Source organism: Sorex araneus, chromosome 9 (assembly GCF_027595985.1).
Source record: "Sorex araneus isolate mSorAra2 chromosome 9, mSorAra2.pri, whole genome shotgun sequence".
In the NCBI taxonomy this organism is placed as follows: Eukaryota; Metazoa; Chordata; class Mammalia; order Eulipotyphla; family Soricidae; genus Sorex; species Sorex araneus.
Genome location: NC_073310.1, coordinates 32,956,366 through 32,974,485, shown reverse-complemented (window position 1 = coordinate 32,974,485; position 18,120 = coordinate 32,956,366). Strand labels below are relative to the sequence as shown.

The 18,120-nt window shown below is 37.5% G+C and overlaps 1 protein-coding gene across 4 annotated transcripts in view; it reads right to left on the bottom strand.

Annotated features, from left to right (window-relative positions):
• TTC13 (tetratricopeptide repeat domain 13) overlaps window positions 1-18,120 on the bottom strand; it is a 77,523-nt gene that overhangs the window by 35,920 nt on the left and 23,483 nt on the right. For 2 of the 4 annotated variants that reach the window (XM_055147657.1, XM_004620313.2), the window contains exons 5-8: window positions 8,787-8,852; window positions 7,387-7,479; window positions 3,732-3,848; window positions 2,175-2,285 (exon numbers count right to left, since the gene is read on the bottom strand). In XM_055147657.1, the coding sequence (XP_055003632.1) occupies window positions 2,175-2,285; window positions 3,732-3,848; window positions 7,387-7,479; window positions 8,787-8,852 (387 nt within the window). The remainder of the gene's footprint in view (window positions 1-2,174; window positions 2,286-3,731; window positions 3,849-7,386; window positions 7,480-8,786; window positions 8,853-18,120) is intronic. The other 2 variants (XM_055147659.1, XM_055147658.1) reach the window with 1 other exon arrangement.

Here is an 18,120-nt window from a genome sequence, read left to right as displayed (position 1 = left end):
AGCAGTGTTTCTAGGCTCTCATCATTTAGAATAAACCAAACTGAATTTTAAAAATGTAAATCCTTGTCCAATTTGTTATAAAAAAATTTCCATTTCCAAATAACCCGGAGTCCTGTCCATATTGCAAAATCTGTCTTTATATTAAAGTTAAAAGTGAAGTCATTTGTTTGCATTTCCTTACTTTAACAATATTTCCAACTTATTAATCCAAATTTCTTTTTTTATATTTCAAGTATTTTTTCTCCTTCATAAAATAGTCAAGAAAGAGAATTCAAACACAGTATTCCAATTTTTAAAATTTGAAGTGACTAAAAGATGAGTGGAATAAAGTGCAGTACAAAATAAACTGGAAAAAAATTGGTAGCTGCTTAAAGCATATTTTAATTACTGCTTTCAAAGCCTTTGGCTGCCAATCTGAATCCTGAGGGAAGAAAGAATCCTTGTTAAAATTATCCTACACATACTTGGGGAAAAAAAAAACACCACTAAATGAGGCATATGAAGCACAACTTGCAAAAATCTTTTTGGTTTGGTTTTCAGTGGATAGGAGATCTTTAATTAGCCTACGAAATAAAACTTCAGATCTAAAATAATCTATAATAGCTAATACCTGATTCATAGATTTTACAGAGTACTTTTCACACACATTGCTTACTTAATAATCACAATAACTTCAAGAGGCAGAGAATCATTTCTATTTGATAGATGAGGAAGGAGAAACTGAAAGAATTTAAGTAACTTGTCCTGTGATTAATAAAATTCCAAACAAGAGTTGAAACTGACATTCCAATTGCAAATTCAATGCTCTGTCCTTGAAATGTATTGATTCCACAAATGCTTACTGAACACCCATTAGGGGACAGGCTCTCTACAGTTGCACTGAGGATTGAGACCGTTTTTAACCTTTTTAGAGGCAAATCCTTCCTCTAAACTCTGTGTTTCCTTAAAAAGCATGCACGTTGTAACAGAATATCTTTTCCTGCCACATACAACTGAAATTCTTTAAGTTTTCAAACTTCTGGTGAGTCAGAATGCAGAGATGTTATGTACTGTACTTGGTTCTTAGGCTAGTCTGTCTTCCAACAAGTATTTTTTTTGTGGTCCTATACTCTAGAACCTACTATGTGCACAGCTTTGGAAATTGGGGTCAAGGTGAGAGACCCAGAACTCAACCGTGTTTCTCACCTGCTGGTCCCTGCTATAAGCCTGCTGCACATTAGGTTCTCAACATATGCCTAAGAACATAAAATCAAGAGCCAGGGCAGGAAGCAGTGAAAAACTACAGGTGACACGTCCTTCCAGATTTTGCGTCAGCTTAGGAAAGCCTTTCCTTTTCCCCTCAACCTCCAATTTCAATGGCAATAGGTCTTCAAGTGGTAGTAACATGATCACTGACAGAAATAACGTTTCTGCAGGCTCTAAAGCAACCCAATCAACATTAACCCCTACCGTCCCCAAATGCTACATATCTCTTTGTCAGCCCTTCTGTTCCGAACCTACTCTTCTACTATCAGGTCCGAATCCATTCCCTAAATGATAGATTTGGTCTCAACTATGTATTTCCTTCTAGATTTTACCATTCCTCTAGGCCTATGAATTAAAGTCAAAATGCTTATTATCTATCATATGATAGACTTTTTAGGACCTCTACTTCACCAACCTTCCTGTACCATCTCCCTTACACTCAATTCCTTCTATTGGCTATTACATAAATTGATCAAATTTCCATTTTTCTCCATGTCATCACTCATGTTTTTATCTCTGCCTACAGTACCATTCTCCTCCCAGCTAACCCTTCAATGTCCAGGACAAAGTTATTTCTTTTCTGAAACATTTTCTAACTCCACAGTTTATGTGAATCTTTCTTATCTGTTTTCAAAGTACTTCACTTAACTTTACTGTATTGATCATGCAATATGTCATAAGTAGGCGAAAAAAACATAAACTGTACCTTTTATAAGTGTAAAGTACTGTTTCTCTCATAAGCTTTTTATTCTCCTCCCTTCTACATCTTTCAAGTATATACCCAAATAGTAGACACTAACTATATAAATTCAAACTACTTCACAAAATAAAACAATTAGACAATTGAGACTCTTTAAAATGTGCCAAAGTCCCCAGTAGATACTTCCCCCACACAAAAGCAGTTATTATGTGATATACAACACTTTCACCTTCAAAAGTCCTCTGTGAAAGAAAGTTAAACCTTTGTATAGCATAGCTATAGGCTGGTTTTTGTTCAGTTCTAAGGACTGCTGAAAGTCTTCATGCGCTGTTGCATAGTCCTACAAAAAAAGGGGAGGGGTGGGAAAAATAAAGTATCATTTATAATATAGTACAACATTTCCTATTTGTGACTGGTAGAAAAAAAAACAATTCTAGTTGCTTTTCTATATTTAAAGGAAATATTTCATGACTGTAAATACTAGTCATTGTTTTGCTAAAATATGATTTTTCTAGGAAATTAATCGGAAAAACTCACAAGGATTTAAGATCAGTATTTTAAATAATATATAAAGCCAGAATCTTGGCTGAAGAGAGTATAGGAGTTAGGACACTTGCCTTGCATGAGGTTGACCTTGGTTGAAATCCCTAGGACTGCATATGATACCCCAATCCCTGGACATAGAACCATGACTAAGCCCTAAGCACTATCAGGTATAGCCCAAAAAGCAAACAAAAATAAAGTTAGAATTTATTAGAAAACACTACAAGTTATTTTCTAGTACTAGCCTTACACTGAATAAACAGATAATGTACCATACATCAATTTTAAAATGCATTCTGCCAAGATTTTAAAATTCATTTCTCTTTTTAAAGATTAAGAGAAAAAACTGTTACTCAAATTAATGTAAACCCATACATATAAATGCAACAATCATAAATGCCATTATGATGAAAAAAGATAACTTGTCAGATTGGATCACTTGAAGAGAAAAGCTGCAGTCCAGGAATCCTTGTTATCTCAAGTTATGGTTCTTGGGTTACAATAAATTTAAATTAAGGGGTTTGGAGTTTATGCTTTGCATACAGGAGGCTCATATTTGATGCCTAACAGGTACCACCTGGTCTTCCAAGCACTGTCAGGATCAATCCCTGAGCACAGAACCAGGAGTAGTTTCTGAGCATCAATGCATACTGTCCAACTGTTTCTTTTTAAAGAAATTTAAATTGTACCTCAAATAAGCATACTGACAACAGACACATGTTGTTTCCCTTTGCAAGAAAGCTTAAAATATAATCAGGGAGACTAATTTCTCCCTCTTTCTCTCTTTTCTCCCTCTACCTGCCTCCTAAATACAGAATTAATTACGACTGAGAGGACTGGAGCAATAGCACAGCAGGTAGGGCATTTGCCTTACACACGGATGACCCAGGTTCGATTCCTCCGTCCCCCTTGGAGAGCTCAGCAAGCTACCAGAGTATCCCGTCTGCACAGCAGAGCCCGGCAAGCTACCTGTGACGTATTCAATATGCCAAAAACAGTAACAAGTCTCATAATAGAGACGTTATTGGTGCCTGGTTGAGCAAATCGATGAACAACGGGATGACAGTGCTACAGTGCTACAATTACTACTAACAGTTCATGCAAGAAAAACTGTCCTTGACACTTAATATTTTCCACTGGGTTCAGTTTCAGTTAAAGAAAGTGCTTTTATAACTCTTACACCATGAATATATGAATTTTATCAACATAAAAGGAAATTTTTCAAGGCAAGAAAACAACTCACCTCTGATATAAAGTACAGGGTCCCGCGATGTCTGTATAGCCGTGCTGAGGGTTGAAGCTGAATAGCTTTAGTAAGATCACTCACTGCTTCATTAATTCGCCCCAGAGGCGACAAAATCTACAAATTAAAAATATGCAATTAGGGAAGAAAAATGCCATTTATCAACCCTAAAATTTCCAATAATTTTTACTTTTAATTCTATTTTATTAGAGTCCACTCAAAATACTGCTCTCGATGGACAAAATTCTTGATCCCAAGGACTATATAGTTAAGTTCAAAATCAAGCTGGGGAGTTATTAATCTTTGTCCAGCCAAGGTAGAGGTTAAAAAACTGTAACTACAACAACTCTTTTGTCACCTTTTTCATGCTTATAACAGATGTTGTTGTTCTCAAAACATGACCAATTTTTTTCTCAAGCAAATCAAAATTTGACAAATCAGAATTAGTATGAGATAGACTGAACCATTAAAAGTTTTGAGTTCTAGCACTGCCAGGAGTAATTAATTCCTGAGTACAGAGCCAGGAGTAACCCCTGAGCACTGCTGAGTGCGACCCAAAAAGCAAAAAAAAAAAAAAAGTTTTGAGTCCTTCATGGTCTTTAGATATATCCTCTGTGGAAATGAGGGCTGAACTGTAATGTCTAAGATACTAGATTTTTCCAAGTCCTTCTGCAGTAGTATGTGTGTATGTGGTGTGTGTGTGTGTGTGTGTGTGTGTGCGTGTGTGTGTGTATCCTTAACTCATTAGTCATGATCTAAATGTAGAGAAAAAAACACTGCAAGCCTGTTCAGAAAGCACTTCTGAACAGCCAGCAATCAATTGTGTTCAGGCAGTAGGACAACAAAGAACAGAAGACAAATTTCAAAAGTTCACCATGAAGACATTATAAAAATCCAAAATGGATATCAGTGTTCATGCAATTCAGCTCAAGCTTTTTAACTTGAACAAATGTCGTTCAATTGATATTTAATTTCACAACAGGCTATTTCCATAAAGGTTTACAGTTTTCTATTCTGCAAAAGCAGTGAAAGAGAAAGATTCATTCAGGCAGCATCACGAATGATAGCTTGGAAGGAGGTGAGAGTGGAATTGGTGCCTGAGACTTTAAAAATCATAGTGGTCCTGGGTTATATTTTAGAAGGAAAAACATGAACAATTTACACACTACACAAATAATAGTATATATAATAATGACTTTTTAATTAATCATATTCACTAAGCATGGGTCTTTTCAGAAAGTGTAAAAGGTTTTATATAAAATAATTTGACATATATAAATGATATACTATTATTTGGCTAAAATTATCACTATGTAGTACCATTGTCACGGCAGAGCCTGGCAAGCTACCTGTGGCATATTCAATATGCCAAAAACAGTAACAACAAGTCTCACAATGGAGACATTACTGGTGCCCGCTTGAGCAAATCGATGGACGACAGTGCTACAGTGCTATAGTACCATTATTATCCAATGCCAGAAAAATTTCTAAATTTTTAATTGAAAATTACTTGAATAGCAAAATCATGTTTTTGGTTTTTCTTGTTGCAGCATAACACATCATTTTACATTTTGCTTACTAAAAATTAATAATAAAGAGACTTATAGTTAAAGAACAGCATACTTTTTTTTAAAATGACAAAATTCCACTGTACTGTTTTCTTACTGTTGCCATTTTTGTTTTTTCTTCTGAGTACTCAAAATTTTTTTCAATGAATTATTAGTTTCATATTATAGAATGTCAAGGTATGGCTTTCTACCTTTATATGTGTTTAAATGTCACAATTTCACACCAAATTTCCACTGTCTTCAACCATCAAAAAGCACCTCTGGGCACATATGTTGCCTGAGCCCATGTGCTGCCTGTGCCCTTGTGGCCAAACACATGGCGCCCAAACACATGTGGTGCCTGCATCTCCACTCTTGAGATGTGTACTTTCATGCTTTCATTTCTAATGCTAGGATGTATGTAGGGGCTCTTTCTCCACCCTTGGAGAAGCCCCAGTTCTCTCTTGAGCATGTTACTCTCCACTCTCTCCCACTTTCTCTTCCTCCTTCACTTCAAATAAAATCTGTTTTACTTAAAAAAAAAGTACCTCTATTCTTTCAACCCAATATTATTTTGAATACACAATTAACTTTGAGTTAGATATACAAATTTAAAATCTGCTATGTGTTTTCTGACTACAATAGTTCATAATTTATCATAACATTTTAACAGCATAAAGTAATAGAAACAGCAAGAGCACCCTCTCCCAGTGCAGATGACCACATTAGCCACTGAATGATCACATTAAATATTAACAGGATTCCCATGCAATGATTAACAAATTAAAAATCGCTGAATCTTTACAATCCAAAGTAGATAATGAAAATGTTAATAAGAAAGAACTTTATTCAGAAAGCCAAATATCCAATAAAACACAAGATTCATATTTTAAAATGATTTATAATTTAAGTCACTGTAATTCTGAGAACAAATATCACAAAGTTTTTAAATGATTAAAGCATTTAGTGCTGTTCTTACTTGCCAAATGTTTAGCTCCTTCCCCCCAACACACACGAAGAGAAAAAGTCATTTTTTCCTTTATTTAGTCTATGAAATACTATCTGACCAGATGATCAAAAGTTATTTTTTATCAGGTTAAATGCATTGATATAAATTCTAAAGCATCTGGCATTGTTAAATGTGCATTAAAATAATTTAAGTACTATTTTAAGGAAACAATAAAATGAACACATTTCATTTAAAAAACACCGAAAAAGTGTCTTCGGGTACACACAACTTTCTCTGAGTATTCATGTTAGCTTTTCTCCCATAATACAAGATCTACACTCTAGATATCCCCTCCTCGTGAAGTTCTATAAATACTTCCAACTTCCCTCCCTTTACCAAGCCCTTCATCAGGCACTGAACATCTTTCTGTTCCTCAAGAAGCACTTCTTTCTAGTGCCTACTCTCAAAAGTACTTCCTAGCATTTTCCCTACATGTTACATTTTCCTTACATGATACCTCTTTTTCTCCATCTTAAGTCACAAAGTCCTTACCTGATCTAATCTTTAAGTAGATAGATATCACATAAGAAATAAATTTAGGGGCTAGGGAGAGAAACCTGATGGTTATAGTATATGTGTTACATGTGGAAGCCCCATATTTGAGCCCTGGTACTTCATGGTTTCCCATGTACCACTGAGAGCAACCCCTGAGCATTGAGCTAGGATTAGCACCTGAGCATCACATGGTATGATTACCAAAACAAAACAGAATTAAATATAAGCATGCTTGCATACATACATACATCACACAAACCCACACACATGCATTAATTAACCGGCTATTATTGCATTTTGATCAGACTGTCATGTTAGTTTTCTAAAGTTGTCATGGACACAGTAAATATCATGAGTAAGACACTCTTCACTTGAATACTGATAGTGGTGGTTCACATCATACTGCATACTTTAATATTAGATATGCCTATTATGTGTTAAACCATAATTTTCTAGTAATTTCAACCATGTTTAAAGGCAGTTAAGTTTTATGGAGGAAAACAATAAGTATGAGGCTGTTTTAAAATTTACAAGTTACAAAACAAAAAAACCCTTAGATTCAACTAATCCAATAATGACAGAGGGAAAAGAAAACCACACTCACTTCTGCTCGCTGCTCAAATACCTCTGGACGATCTGGCTCCAAGGTAATTACTCGGCTCAGTTCAAACAGAGCAAGCTCAGCATTCTTAATGTCCTTGAAAAGGCATTAGCTTAGTATGAGATATGCTGTTACTCAAAACCAGCCTGAAAAGATTTTCTGAAAATACTAGTAATTTAGAAATTATATAGCTTAACTACTGTTCAAGATACCTATCCAGTTAGGTAAGTTACAATTACAATTATCAGTCTACCTTCTGATCAACATTAGCCCAGGTTACCTACAATAAGTTGCAGGTAGCAGGACAATTTCTAAACTTACCATGTTTAAATATCTAATCAATAAAACTTAAAGAATGAGTATGTGGATACTAGCATACAAAAACGATACTGACAAGTAACAATGTGGGGGAAGAAAAGCTCCAAATAAATGTCACTCTAAACTCCTAAGCCTATAAAACTATATTCCTTTAGTAATTGAGGAAAACCCTCTTTGAAATTTGCCGTTACTTTTATATTAAAAATAATATAAACATGCTGCACAATTTTATGTCAAAGTACTAAATTAAGAGTGGGAATTAGGAAGAAGCAGTTTATCTCTGAGCTTTACCTTCAGTAAATGATGAGTATGACTGATTCCCAAACCCGAGTTAATTCTTAGTCCTCTGAAGTGTACAAACATATAAAATTTCTCTGATAGGCCAGCATCCAATTAGTACTGTTTCGTAGTAGGCATCTGCCTTAAAATAATAATTTTATTTGTGTATTTTTAATATATAGTCAGACTATAAATAGTTTTATGTTCTGGTCTGAAAATCTGCAGATCTATACTTTAGGTTATTTACAACCTAATAAATAACCTAATAAATACAACCTAATCTCAGGAAAATCTTCACTTGTGTGTGTTTATTATTATAATCTTCTTCCTTCATTCCTCTGAGAAATAAAGGTAATAATTTGATTATATCTATGAAGATTTATCTATATGAGGGAGTTTATTATATGAGAAAGATAAATTTTACCCCTCCACCAAACTGTTCTCGTACTCAACCTTTAACAACTGTGAAGGAACCCAAATTCTAAGTTCCACTGCAGTGCAGATGTCTAGCTCCCCATTTACCAACTGAGATGTTTTAAGGAATTTAATCTAGTTCATTACAAAGTTTAGACAACCAAAAGCTGTCCGTTTGCAAATGTAGCAAAACTGACTCCATAGAACCTGGCTAGAAAGTCCTGCCCATTTGCTATCTGATCTTGAGTAAATCCTCTATTGCCACCTTCTCATTAATGAATTGAAGCAATATCATCACATCAGAGCTCAATGAACTCCAGTTGCTCCATTGGAACCCTGGTCCATGTCAGGTCATGTAGTCACTATGGCAAGCATAGCTATTCCATACTCACATGTAGTCCCTTCTTTCCATAGGCTATCCCTCGGCCATAAATGGCACTAACCAGATCAGGCTCCTCCTAGTCAGACCAAAACAAAAACACATCAAAAACTATAAACAAAAGAAAACAAAAAGTCAGTATCTGATTAAAGTATGTTAAAGTCACAGCTCTACATCTTTTTTGCTACCACCAATCATCAGCCTACATGGCCCCCATCCAGAAAAATCTGTATTCTCAAAGCTCACTTGAATGAGACAGTTCTGTGTTTTTTTTTCAAGCAGGGGAAATCACATGAAGCACTGGAATGCATGCTTTGCAGGCAGGGGGTCCTGGGTTCAATCCTGGGCACCTCAGGGTCCCATGGGCACTATCCAGGAGTGACTCCCTGAGCACCACAGGAGTGTGGTCCAAACACGAAAAAGAAAACAAAAAAGAGGGCCATAGAGATAATACAAGATTAAAGCACATGCCTTAGATGTGGCTGACCCTACTTTAATCCCTGACACCACATGGTCCGTAAGCATGGCCAGACACAGTCCTGGAGCACAGATGGGGTGTCCCAGGTCATCCCTAGCACCACAAAGTCCAATTAGTACTGCATCCCTGCATCCTCCGGCCTTTGCATTGAACTGCTGACCTGGTTAGCCAAGAACTGCTGGGGGGAGGGGGCAGACCTGCTAAGCACCACTTGGGATACATCCCCCCAACCCCATGAAAGAGGGAGAGAGAAGGAAGGGAGGGAGGGAGAGAAAGAAAAATGGAGAGAGAGAGAGAGAGAGAGAGAGAGAGAGAGAGAGAGAGAGAGAGAGAGAGAGAGAACTGAGCATTTATTTTCTTTCAGTCATCTTATTTAAAATGTAATCCTCTCAACAACTATGGCAATATCAGGAATCTTGGGGACAGAGTGGTAGCACAGTGGGTAGGGCATTTGCCTTGCACGAGGTCAACCCAGGTTCGATTCCCAGCATCCCATATGGTCCCCTGAGCACTGCCAGAAGTAATTCCTGAGTGCAGAACCAGGAGTAACCCCTGTGCATCGCCAGGTGTGACCCAAAAAGAAAAAAATTATCAGGAATCATGTCTTAGAGAGAAAACAAGAGGCTCTGAGAAATAAACAGATATGAGTAAAGGATTTATTAAAATTTCTTTCTAATTTGCCTTTTTTTCAAAGTCATGAAATAATCTGAAAAGGCAGAACTGTTAAGAGCACGTACAATACGAAATAAATGAGTTGATTCCGGTTACTGACAGGGATTACCACAGCCTTTTAGACTAATGCATCGAATGAAAACCAAGCCATTCCAGCAACCTGCCCCCAGGTGTGCTAAATGAAACACCCCCTCATGTCCGAGGACATACTCAATACACTGGTATGCTCTGTTCCACTTACAAACTAAAATCATCTATTTTTACTTCTTGGAACCTTTCCCTATATATTTAAGAAAGAAATTGAAAAGAAAACAACCTCTTATTACCAGGTCCTAGTGAAACTCTTGATATTGCTAAGGAGTTAAAAAAAAAAAAAAGTACTACACAAATTACCGAATACTTTAAACTGAGATAAGGTGTCTGTCAGTATTATAAAAGTGGGCCGCATCAACTTCACTGATGAGAAGTGGGAAAAATAAAGAAAATGCCATGCATGGATGGGGTAGGGAAGTAAGGTTCTTGAACTAAGGTTCTTGAAGTAAGGTTCTTGATAGGATAGGATGTACACTATTCAACTGGCAAACTGGTGAAGAATGGCCTTATGTTCCATTCTTGGAACAGTGGGAAAGAATAGAAAGACAAATAAAAATTTATGGATTTACAGCTTCTCTTGGAAAATTAAAATTAAAAGAATTTAAATAGGCCCATTATTCAGGCAATTTCACATGATAAAAATCTAACTAAAGCTAAGTACCGGTTACCTCTTTCGATGAGGGGTTGCATATGTTTATCAGTTTACCACATCATCTATTACCTCAACACTAAGTCATCTCCCTATCTCCCATGTAGTTCAGATTTTTTATTTATAGTAAGTACTTGTTGCATGAGAGACTGTCCACATTATACACACACACAAAAAAAAAACAAAGAAAAACATTAAAGAATAACAGATAAATGCTGCTGCTTCTTATAGATAATAATTATATATGACTATCAGTTTCCTATGTGTCCAGAACAAAAGTCTCCATATATTAACAGTCATTTTTTCTGGAGAGTAAGACTATTAGACATGTACCCATTTTTTTTTTTTTTAGACATGTACCCATTCTTAATACATTGTTCTACTCTTGCTTAAACTGTTCAAAACAGGTTATTATAAGAAAAATGTTGCCCAAAGTAATGTTTTCTAGGAAATAATATTTTATTACATTTTATGATAAAATACTAACAACTATGTAACATAATAAAATGTATTTATTATATAATTTTCTATTTAAATTTTTATTATACTATAATAAATTTTATTTAAACAGAAATTTTTACATTTTAGAAATTTTACAGAAATAAAAACACAAAAATAAAGTACAAACTATAACACTAAGATAACACTTTAACATTTAAATATCCTCCTCTGGTCTGGGGAGAGAGCTCAAAGGCATGCAAAGGTCCAGATACCACCCAGCACAGCTAGTTTGCCTAAGCAATGGCAGGAGTTGCCTCTGAGCACAGAGATGGGTATGACCCCAAAACAGAACCAAAAGAAAAAAAAAATTAAATAGCCTTCTTTGCTTAAAGAAAAGGAGGGATGGGGTTGGAGCGATAGCACAGCGGGTAGGGCGTTTGCCTTGCATGTGGCTGACCCAGGTTCAATTCCCAGCATCCCACATGGTCTCCTGAGCACTGCCAGGAGTAATTTCTGAGTATTTGAGCCAGGAGTAACCCCTGTGCATCACTGGGTGTGACCCAAAAAGTAAAAAAAAAAAAAAAGAAAAGAAAAGGAGGAAGAGTAGGAGCTGCCAGAAATTAAGTCACACAAAACCATGAACGAGTTATGACAAAGGACAGAATGAGTATATGTAACACCTCCCCTCTGATGCTCTCCGGTGAAAGGAAAATCTGCTTTTACTTTGTAATATCTCAAAATGTTGCCCAAGAAGCTTTTTTGCTAAAACTAAGCAAATAACCAAGAGATAGATCAAGGAAAGCTGATGTAAATACTCTACTCCACTGATGTGACTGGCAACTCCAGACATTCTGTACCCCGGACCAGTTAGTCCAAGTGTCACCCTCATCTTCCAACAAACACCTCTCTCAGAAAACATGGTACTTTCATTTCTTCCATATCTAGTCTTCCTCTTTTTACTTAGCCAGTGCAAGTAATTATCTTAACCTTTTCTTTCTTGTCTATTCTCTGGACCCTTATTAAGAGTTATGTCAGGGCTGGAGCGATAGCAGAGCGGGTAGGACTTTTGCCTTGCACTCGGCCAACCCGGGTTTGGTTCCCAGCATCCCACATGGTCCCCCGAGCACCACCAGGAGTAATTCCTGAGTGCATGAGCCAGAAGTAACTCCTGTGCAACGCCGGGTGTGACCCAAAAAGAAAAAAAAAAAAAGAGTTATGTCCTAATTCTAAATTCTGATCATGTCACCTCCTCTTGCTAAAACAATTCATGATTCCCTAACACCTACACACATTTTTTGTTCCTACCATAAGAAATTTTACGTTGTAACCCAGCACACACACATATGCATTGAACATACACACAAGTATATAACACTAACCAGAAATAAGGTTTACTAAATCACGCATAGTCTTAGTATATAAAATATAATCTGATATTTTCTTAGTTAACATAGTTTATTTTTTTTAAGTGTTGGTCCTGACTCACCAATTTATTTTAGGCCTACCAAATGGTAACAATTCAATTGAAAAAAAAAAAGTTTACACCTAAAACTCTTTATGTAAAATACTCATTATTTTCTTACTTTGCAATAAAGTATCATCTCCTCCCACTCCACCAGTTAAAATTCATACTCTAGAATTCAAAAAGCCTTACTAGTTCCCTAGATACAACATGTGATACTCTGAGAAGTTCTGCCTCACCCACCCATTGCCACTAGGTCCAAGTAAGGTTTTCTGTCCTTTAAGTATCAGCTCAAGTGCCATCTCTCATGACAATTTTCAGATTCCCCTGGGGGGAGTGAGGAAGATGGGAAAATGCTCCTTCTCTACTTCATACAGTAAAATCATTCATTCAACAAATTCAGTTCAGGGCCTGTTATTAGTCGTATCTGGTTCCGTGTGCTTGGATTACTGGAGTAAGCAATAATCAACCAAGGAAAAATAGTATGATCTTCTTGGTGTATAGGCAAAGAATTACATATACAAAGGTAAGGGCTAAGGCATTAGTATGTTCAGTGACATACTACAAGCATTACATATGCGAGGTATTAGATTGGATTCTTAGAACCACCCCCACAAACAAAATCCAAACACAGATACAAAAGTAAAGATCCATTGTCAGTAAGAGTCAGAGTAGTGAATGGTGTTTTGGTTTTTTTTAGGGGGTTCTGGTTTTTGTACTTAAGGGATGGGGCTGGTGGGGAGAAGAAGCCACATGACAGTGATTAGAGTCACTTCCAGTTGTATTCAGCAGAACATGTGGAGCCAGGATAGAACCTGGACCTTATGCATGCAAAGCATGCACTTAATCCTTAGAGTATCTCTCCAGTCTAAAAATAAAATACATAATGAAAAAGTTGGGAAGGATTCCCTAAGGAAGAGATCTGTCAGAAGTTGGGGATCCTAGAGTGGCTGGTTGAGACGGAAGGCACAGACTGAGCAAAGGTTCTAAGGAAAGCAGGGGCGTGTCATCTGCTCCAAGATATGGCTGAAGAGGTCACCTTGCTTCTCTTTATCAAGGGTCCTTCATAAAAACATTAACCTCTGGGGGCTGGAGTGATAGCACAGCGGATAGGGCGTTTGCCTCGCACGCGGCCGACCAGGGTTCAAATCCCAGCATCTCATATGGTCCCCTGAGCACCGCCAGGAGTAATTCCTGAGTGCAGAGCCAGGATTAACCCCTGTGCATGGCCGGGTGTGACCCAAAAAGCAAAAAAAAAAAACTTTAACCTTTGACCGAAGAGCAATAGCAATTCATATGAATGTATGTAGTCCAGGAAACAATGGTCGCATGTCCCTGGCAGATAGTTTGAGTTGAGCTGGGATAGGCAGACGGGGCATAGGCTATATGCAGAAGTACAAAGAGTTGATGCTAACTAAAGTAAGGAGCATCTAGGTGAGCGGAGCATGTGAACTCACGAAGTCAAGTAGAAGTGCCATTTATTACTGAGCCTAGCAACAGCGGAATCTGATGTGGGATTATTTCTTAGTCGTTGGGGAGCAGGGATGTGGAGGCATTAGAGGAGAATATTTAAAGCCTTTGAGTCAAAAATCCTTTCAGACAGCTAAATAGATAAAATTTCATTAAAGTAATGTTACTACTTTATTAATTTATAATTTTATTCATTAATAATTTATTATTCTGCATTTGCATGTTTGTCATGACAACAAAATACAATTATTCTCAGGGTAACTCTTTTCATTCTGAGGTTTGTAGACCTGAACACAGAACCTAGCACAAAAGTCTTAATACACAATAGTTATTTAACAAACTGAGTATGTATTAGGCAGCTAAAAAATATTTAAGGTTATCAGACCAAAGTCATCTCTGCAGGTCATTCTTACAGTGGAAGCAAGCAGGATGGCTAGAAACAATGATATACAGAGCTTCCATATGATCCAGCAGTTCCATTTCTTGGCATCTACCCCAAGACCTAAAATTTCTATTCAGAAAAATTGTACATCTGTACAATCTGTACTCCTAAGTCCATTTGCAGCACTATTCACAGCAGCCAAAATCTGAAAACAACCCAAATGTTCAAGAGTAGGTGACTGGACAAAGAAACTATGGTACATAAGCACAGTGGAGAATCACTTGGCTATAATAGAGAAAAGATGAAATCATGCAATTTGCCATTGTGTGGGGGGATTTAGGGAGTATCATGCTGAGTGAAGTAAGGCAAAGAAGAGGGACAAAGAATAAACTCTCTCATGTGTGGGATATAAAGTAACATGTTAGGGGAATAACAGATGCACACACAAAAAAACAAAAACACCCTGGAAACAGAACTGGTTTCCAGTAGGAAGCTTACCACACCAGGAGAATGAAGGGGGTAGAGAAGGGGACACTTGTATGAAGTTGCAAGAAAGATGGCCCTCTGGAGGAGGGTGTGGTGCTGGGATTTATATATAGCACTATCATCCCGTTGTTCATCAACTTGCTCGAGTGGGTACTAGTCACGTCTCCATTGTGAGACTTGTTGTTACTGTTTCTGGCATATTGAATACGCCATGGGTAGCTTGCCAGGCTCTGCCATGTGGGTGGGATACTCTCGGTAGCTTGCTGGGCTCTCCAAGAGGGATGGAGGAATTGAACCTGGGCCGTCCGCATGCAAGGTAAACGCCCTACCCCCTATGCTACTGCTCCAGTCCTGGATTTATATATATGAACAATAGTGCTTAAAATGAAATGGAAAAAAAAATGAGGGGCTGGCAATGGAATACAGTAACTCTGTGCATCAATACCATGAACTTCACTGTTCTATAAGTTTTAAAACTAGTCAGATTTTTTTAAAAAAAAACCATGTAAATTATTTTTCAAACTATTTCTAAAAACAATCTGGACTCTGGATATTATTATTCAAAGTATTTTTCAGTACAGAAAATTAATAATGGGGCTGGCCAATGGAAAACTAATTATCAAATGCTTCCTTGTCAGTAGGGCTGTTTTTTTTGGGGAAACTCCAACACCAATAGTGAGTTTTGTGTTGAAATATGGAATGTAATCAAGGTAAAGAGAAAATGAAGTGAAATTTGTCAGCTATGCAGGCGGGGGTGGGGGGCTGGGGGGTAGTAGGTATACTGGGTTTTTTGGTGGTAGAATATGGGCACTGGTGAAGGGACGGGTGCTCGAGTATTGTATAACTGAGTCATAAGCCTGAGAACTTTGTAACTTTCCACATGGTGATTCAATAAAATAAATAATTTTTTTTTCTTTTTGGGTCACGCCCAGCGATGCTCAGGGGTTACTCCTGGCTTTGCACTCAGGAAATGCTCCTGGCAGTGCGTGGGGGACCATATGGGATGCCGGGGATTGAACCCGGGTCGGCGCGTGCAAGGCAAACGCCCTACCCGCTGTGCTATCGCTCTGGCCCTAAAATAAATAAATTTTTTTAAAAATGGGGCTGGAGGGGCTGGAGTGATAGCACAGCGGGTAGGGCGTTTGCCTTGCACGCGGCCGACCCGGGTTCGAATCCCAGCATCCCATATGGTCCCCTGAGCACCGCCAGGGGTGATTCCTGAGTGCATGAGCCAGGAGTAACCCCTGTGCATCGCCGGGTGTGACCCAAAAAGCAAAAAAAAAAAAAAAAAAAAAAAAAAAAAAAAAAAAAAAAAATGGGGCTGGAAAAGGAGCTGGAGATAGAGTGCAATATCGAAGGTACTTGACTTGCGCACAAGCTGACCAAGGAATGATTCCCAGCACCACATGTGACCCCCGAGACAAACAAGAGTATCCTGAAGTTGGGGCTGGAGCAATAGCACAGTGGGTAGGCGTTTGCCTTGCACACAGCTGACCCGGGTTCGATTCCCAGTATCCCATATGGTCCCCTGAGCACCGCCAGGAGTAATTCCTGAGTGCAGAGCCAGGAGTAACTCCTGTGCATTGCCGGATGTAACCCAAAAAGCAAAAATAAATAAATAAATTAATTTTTTTTAAAAAAGAGTATGCTGAAGCACAGAGTCGGGAGTAAACCCTGAGCACAGCCAGTTGTGACCCCAAATCAAAGACAAATAAATAAAAATAGAAACCAAAAAAATGGGCCAGAGAGAAAGTACAGTGGGTAAGACCTTATAGCCAACATGGTTTTGATCCCTGGCACCAACCTGGCCTCTGAGAAATGCCAGGAATGATCCCTGAATATAGAGCCAGGAGTAAGCCCTGAGCACAGACAGGTGTGGCCCAAAAACCAAAAAGAAAAAGATATATTTGTATTTTATAGTTTTCAAAATTTAAATAAAAACATTGTTTTAATCTTCCATATATCAATTTATGCTAATATAAAATCATGGTATAAAGTAGTCAACTTAGATGTCTCTTTCTCAAAAATCTGATTATTTTTTAAATCCACAAAGGTCTAATATATAATCTTCATTATGTTACTATATTTTTTATATTTTACAAATATTTGTTTTGTACCACAAGATGGGCTTTTTAGTGAAAATCATAAATTACCAGATGAAAGAAAAATAATCAAAAGATCTCTAAACAACCGGTCAATGAGGATTTAGCTTTTCCTAAGTGGCGAATGTACAAACATTTTTACTTTCTTTTTTTTACTTTTGGGTCACACCCAGCAATGCACAGGGGTTACTGGCTCATGCACTCAGAAATCACTCCTGGAGGTGCTCAGGACCATATGGGATGCTGGGAATCGAATCCGGGTCGGCTGCGTGCAAGGCAAACGCCCTACCCACCATGCTATTTCTCCAGCCCCCATTTTTACTTTTTATAATGATCACAAAAATCATATCTAGAGGAATGTTTCAAACTTTGTCTAAGATATAAAACAAAGATCTTTTATAAACTTAATTCCATTAAAATTATATCAGAATAAGATGAGCTTAAAGTCATATAATTAGCAGAAAGACCAAGAGCCTCATTGCATTGTTGAAGTACTACGTGCCCAGTCCTGCATGAAAACCAAAAAAAAAAAAGAAAAAAAGAAAGAAATCTGGGGCTGCAGTGATAGCACAGCGAGTAGGGTGTTTGGTTGCAAGTGGCCAACCTGGGTTTGACTCCCAGCATCCATATGGTCCCCTGAGCACCACCAGGAGTAATTCCTGAGTTATGAGCCAGGAGTAACCCCTGTGCATCGCCAGGTGTGACCCAAAACCAAAAAAAAAAAAATCAGGAAATAGTTCCACCTTTCAAAAACATTATCATCAACTAAATGACATGTGGAAGGATGCTGATTCAGAAATAGCATAAATTAATAATCCTGTAAAATATCAAGTTTTCAATGCAGACTGACAAATCTATTTAGCCTTGCAATGGCGCTCAGTTAGAAACTCTGATGCTCAAGAAGCATTTCTTTTCCTTTGCAGATATGTTAAACAAATCTCATTTGGATGGATATTGAATTAAAACACTTGAAACAACAACTATTATGGAAAAAGCTCCTAAACTGATTTCCTGAGAAAGTAGCTAAGACCACAGGAAATTATAAAACCCCTACATTATCTAAAGATATCTGAAATTTAAGTAGACCTTATTTATCAATGAAATTTCACAGT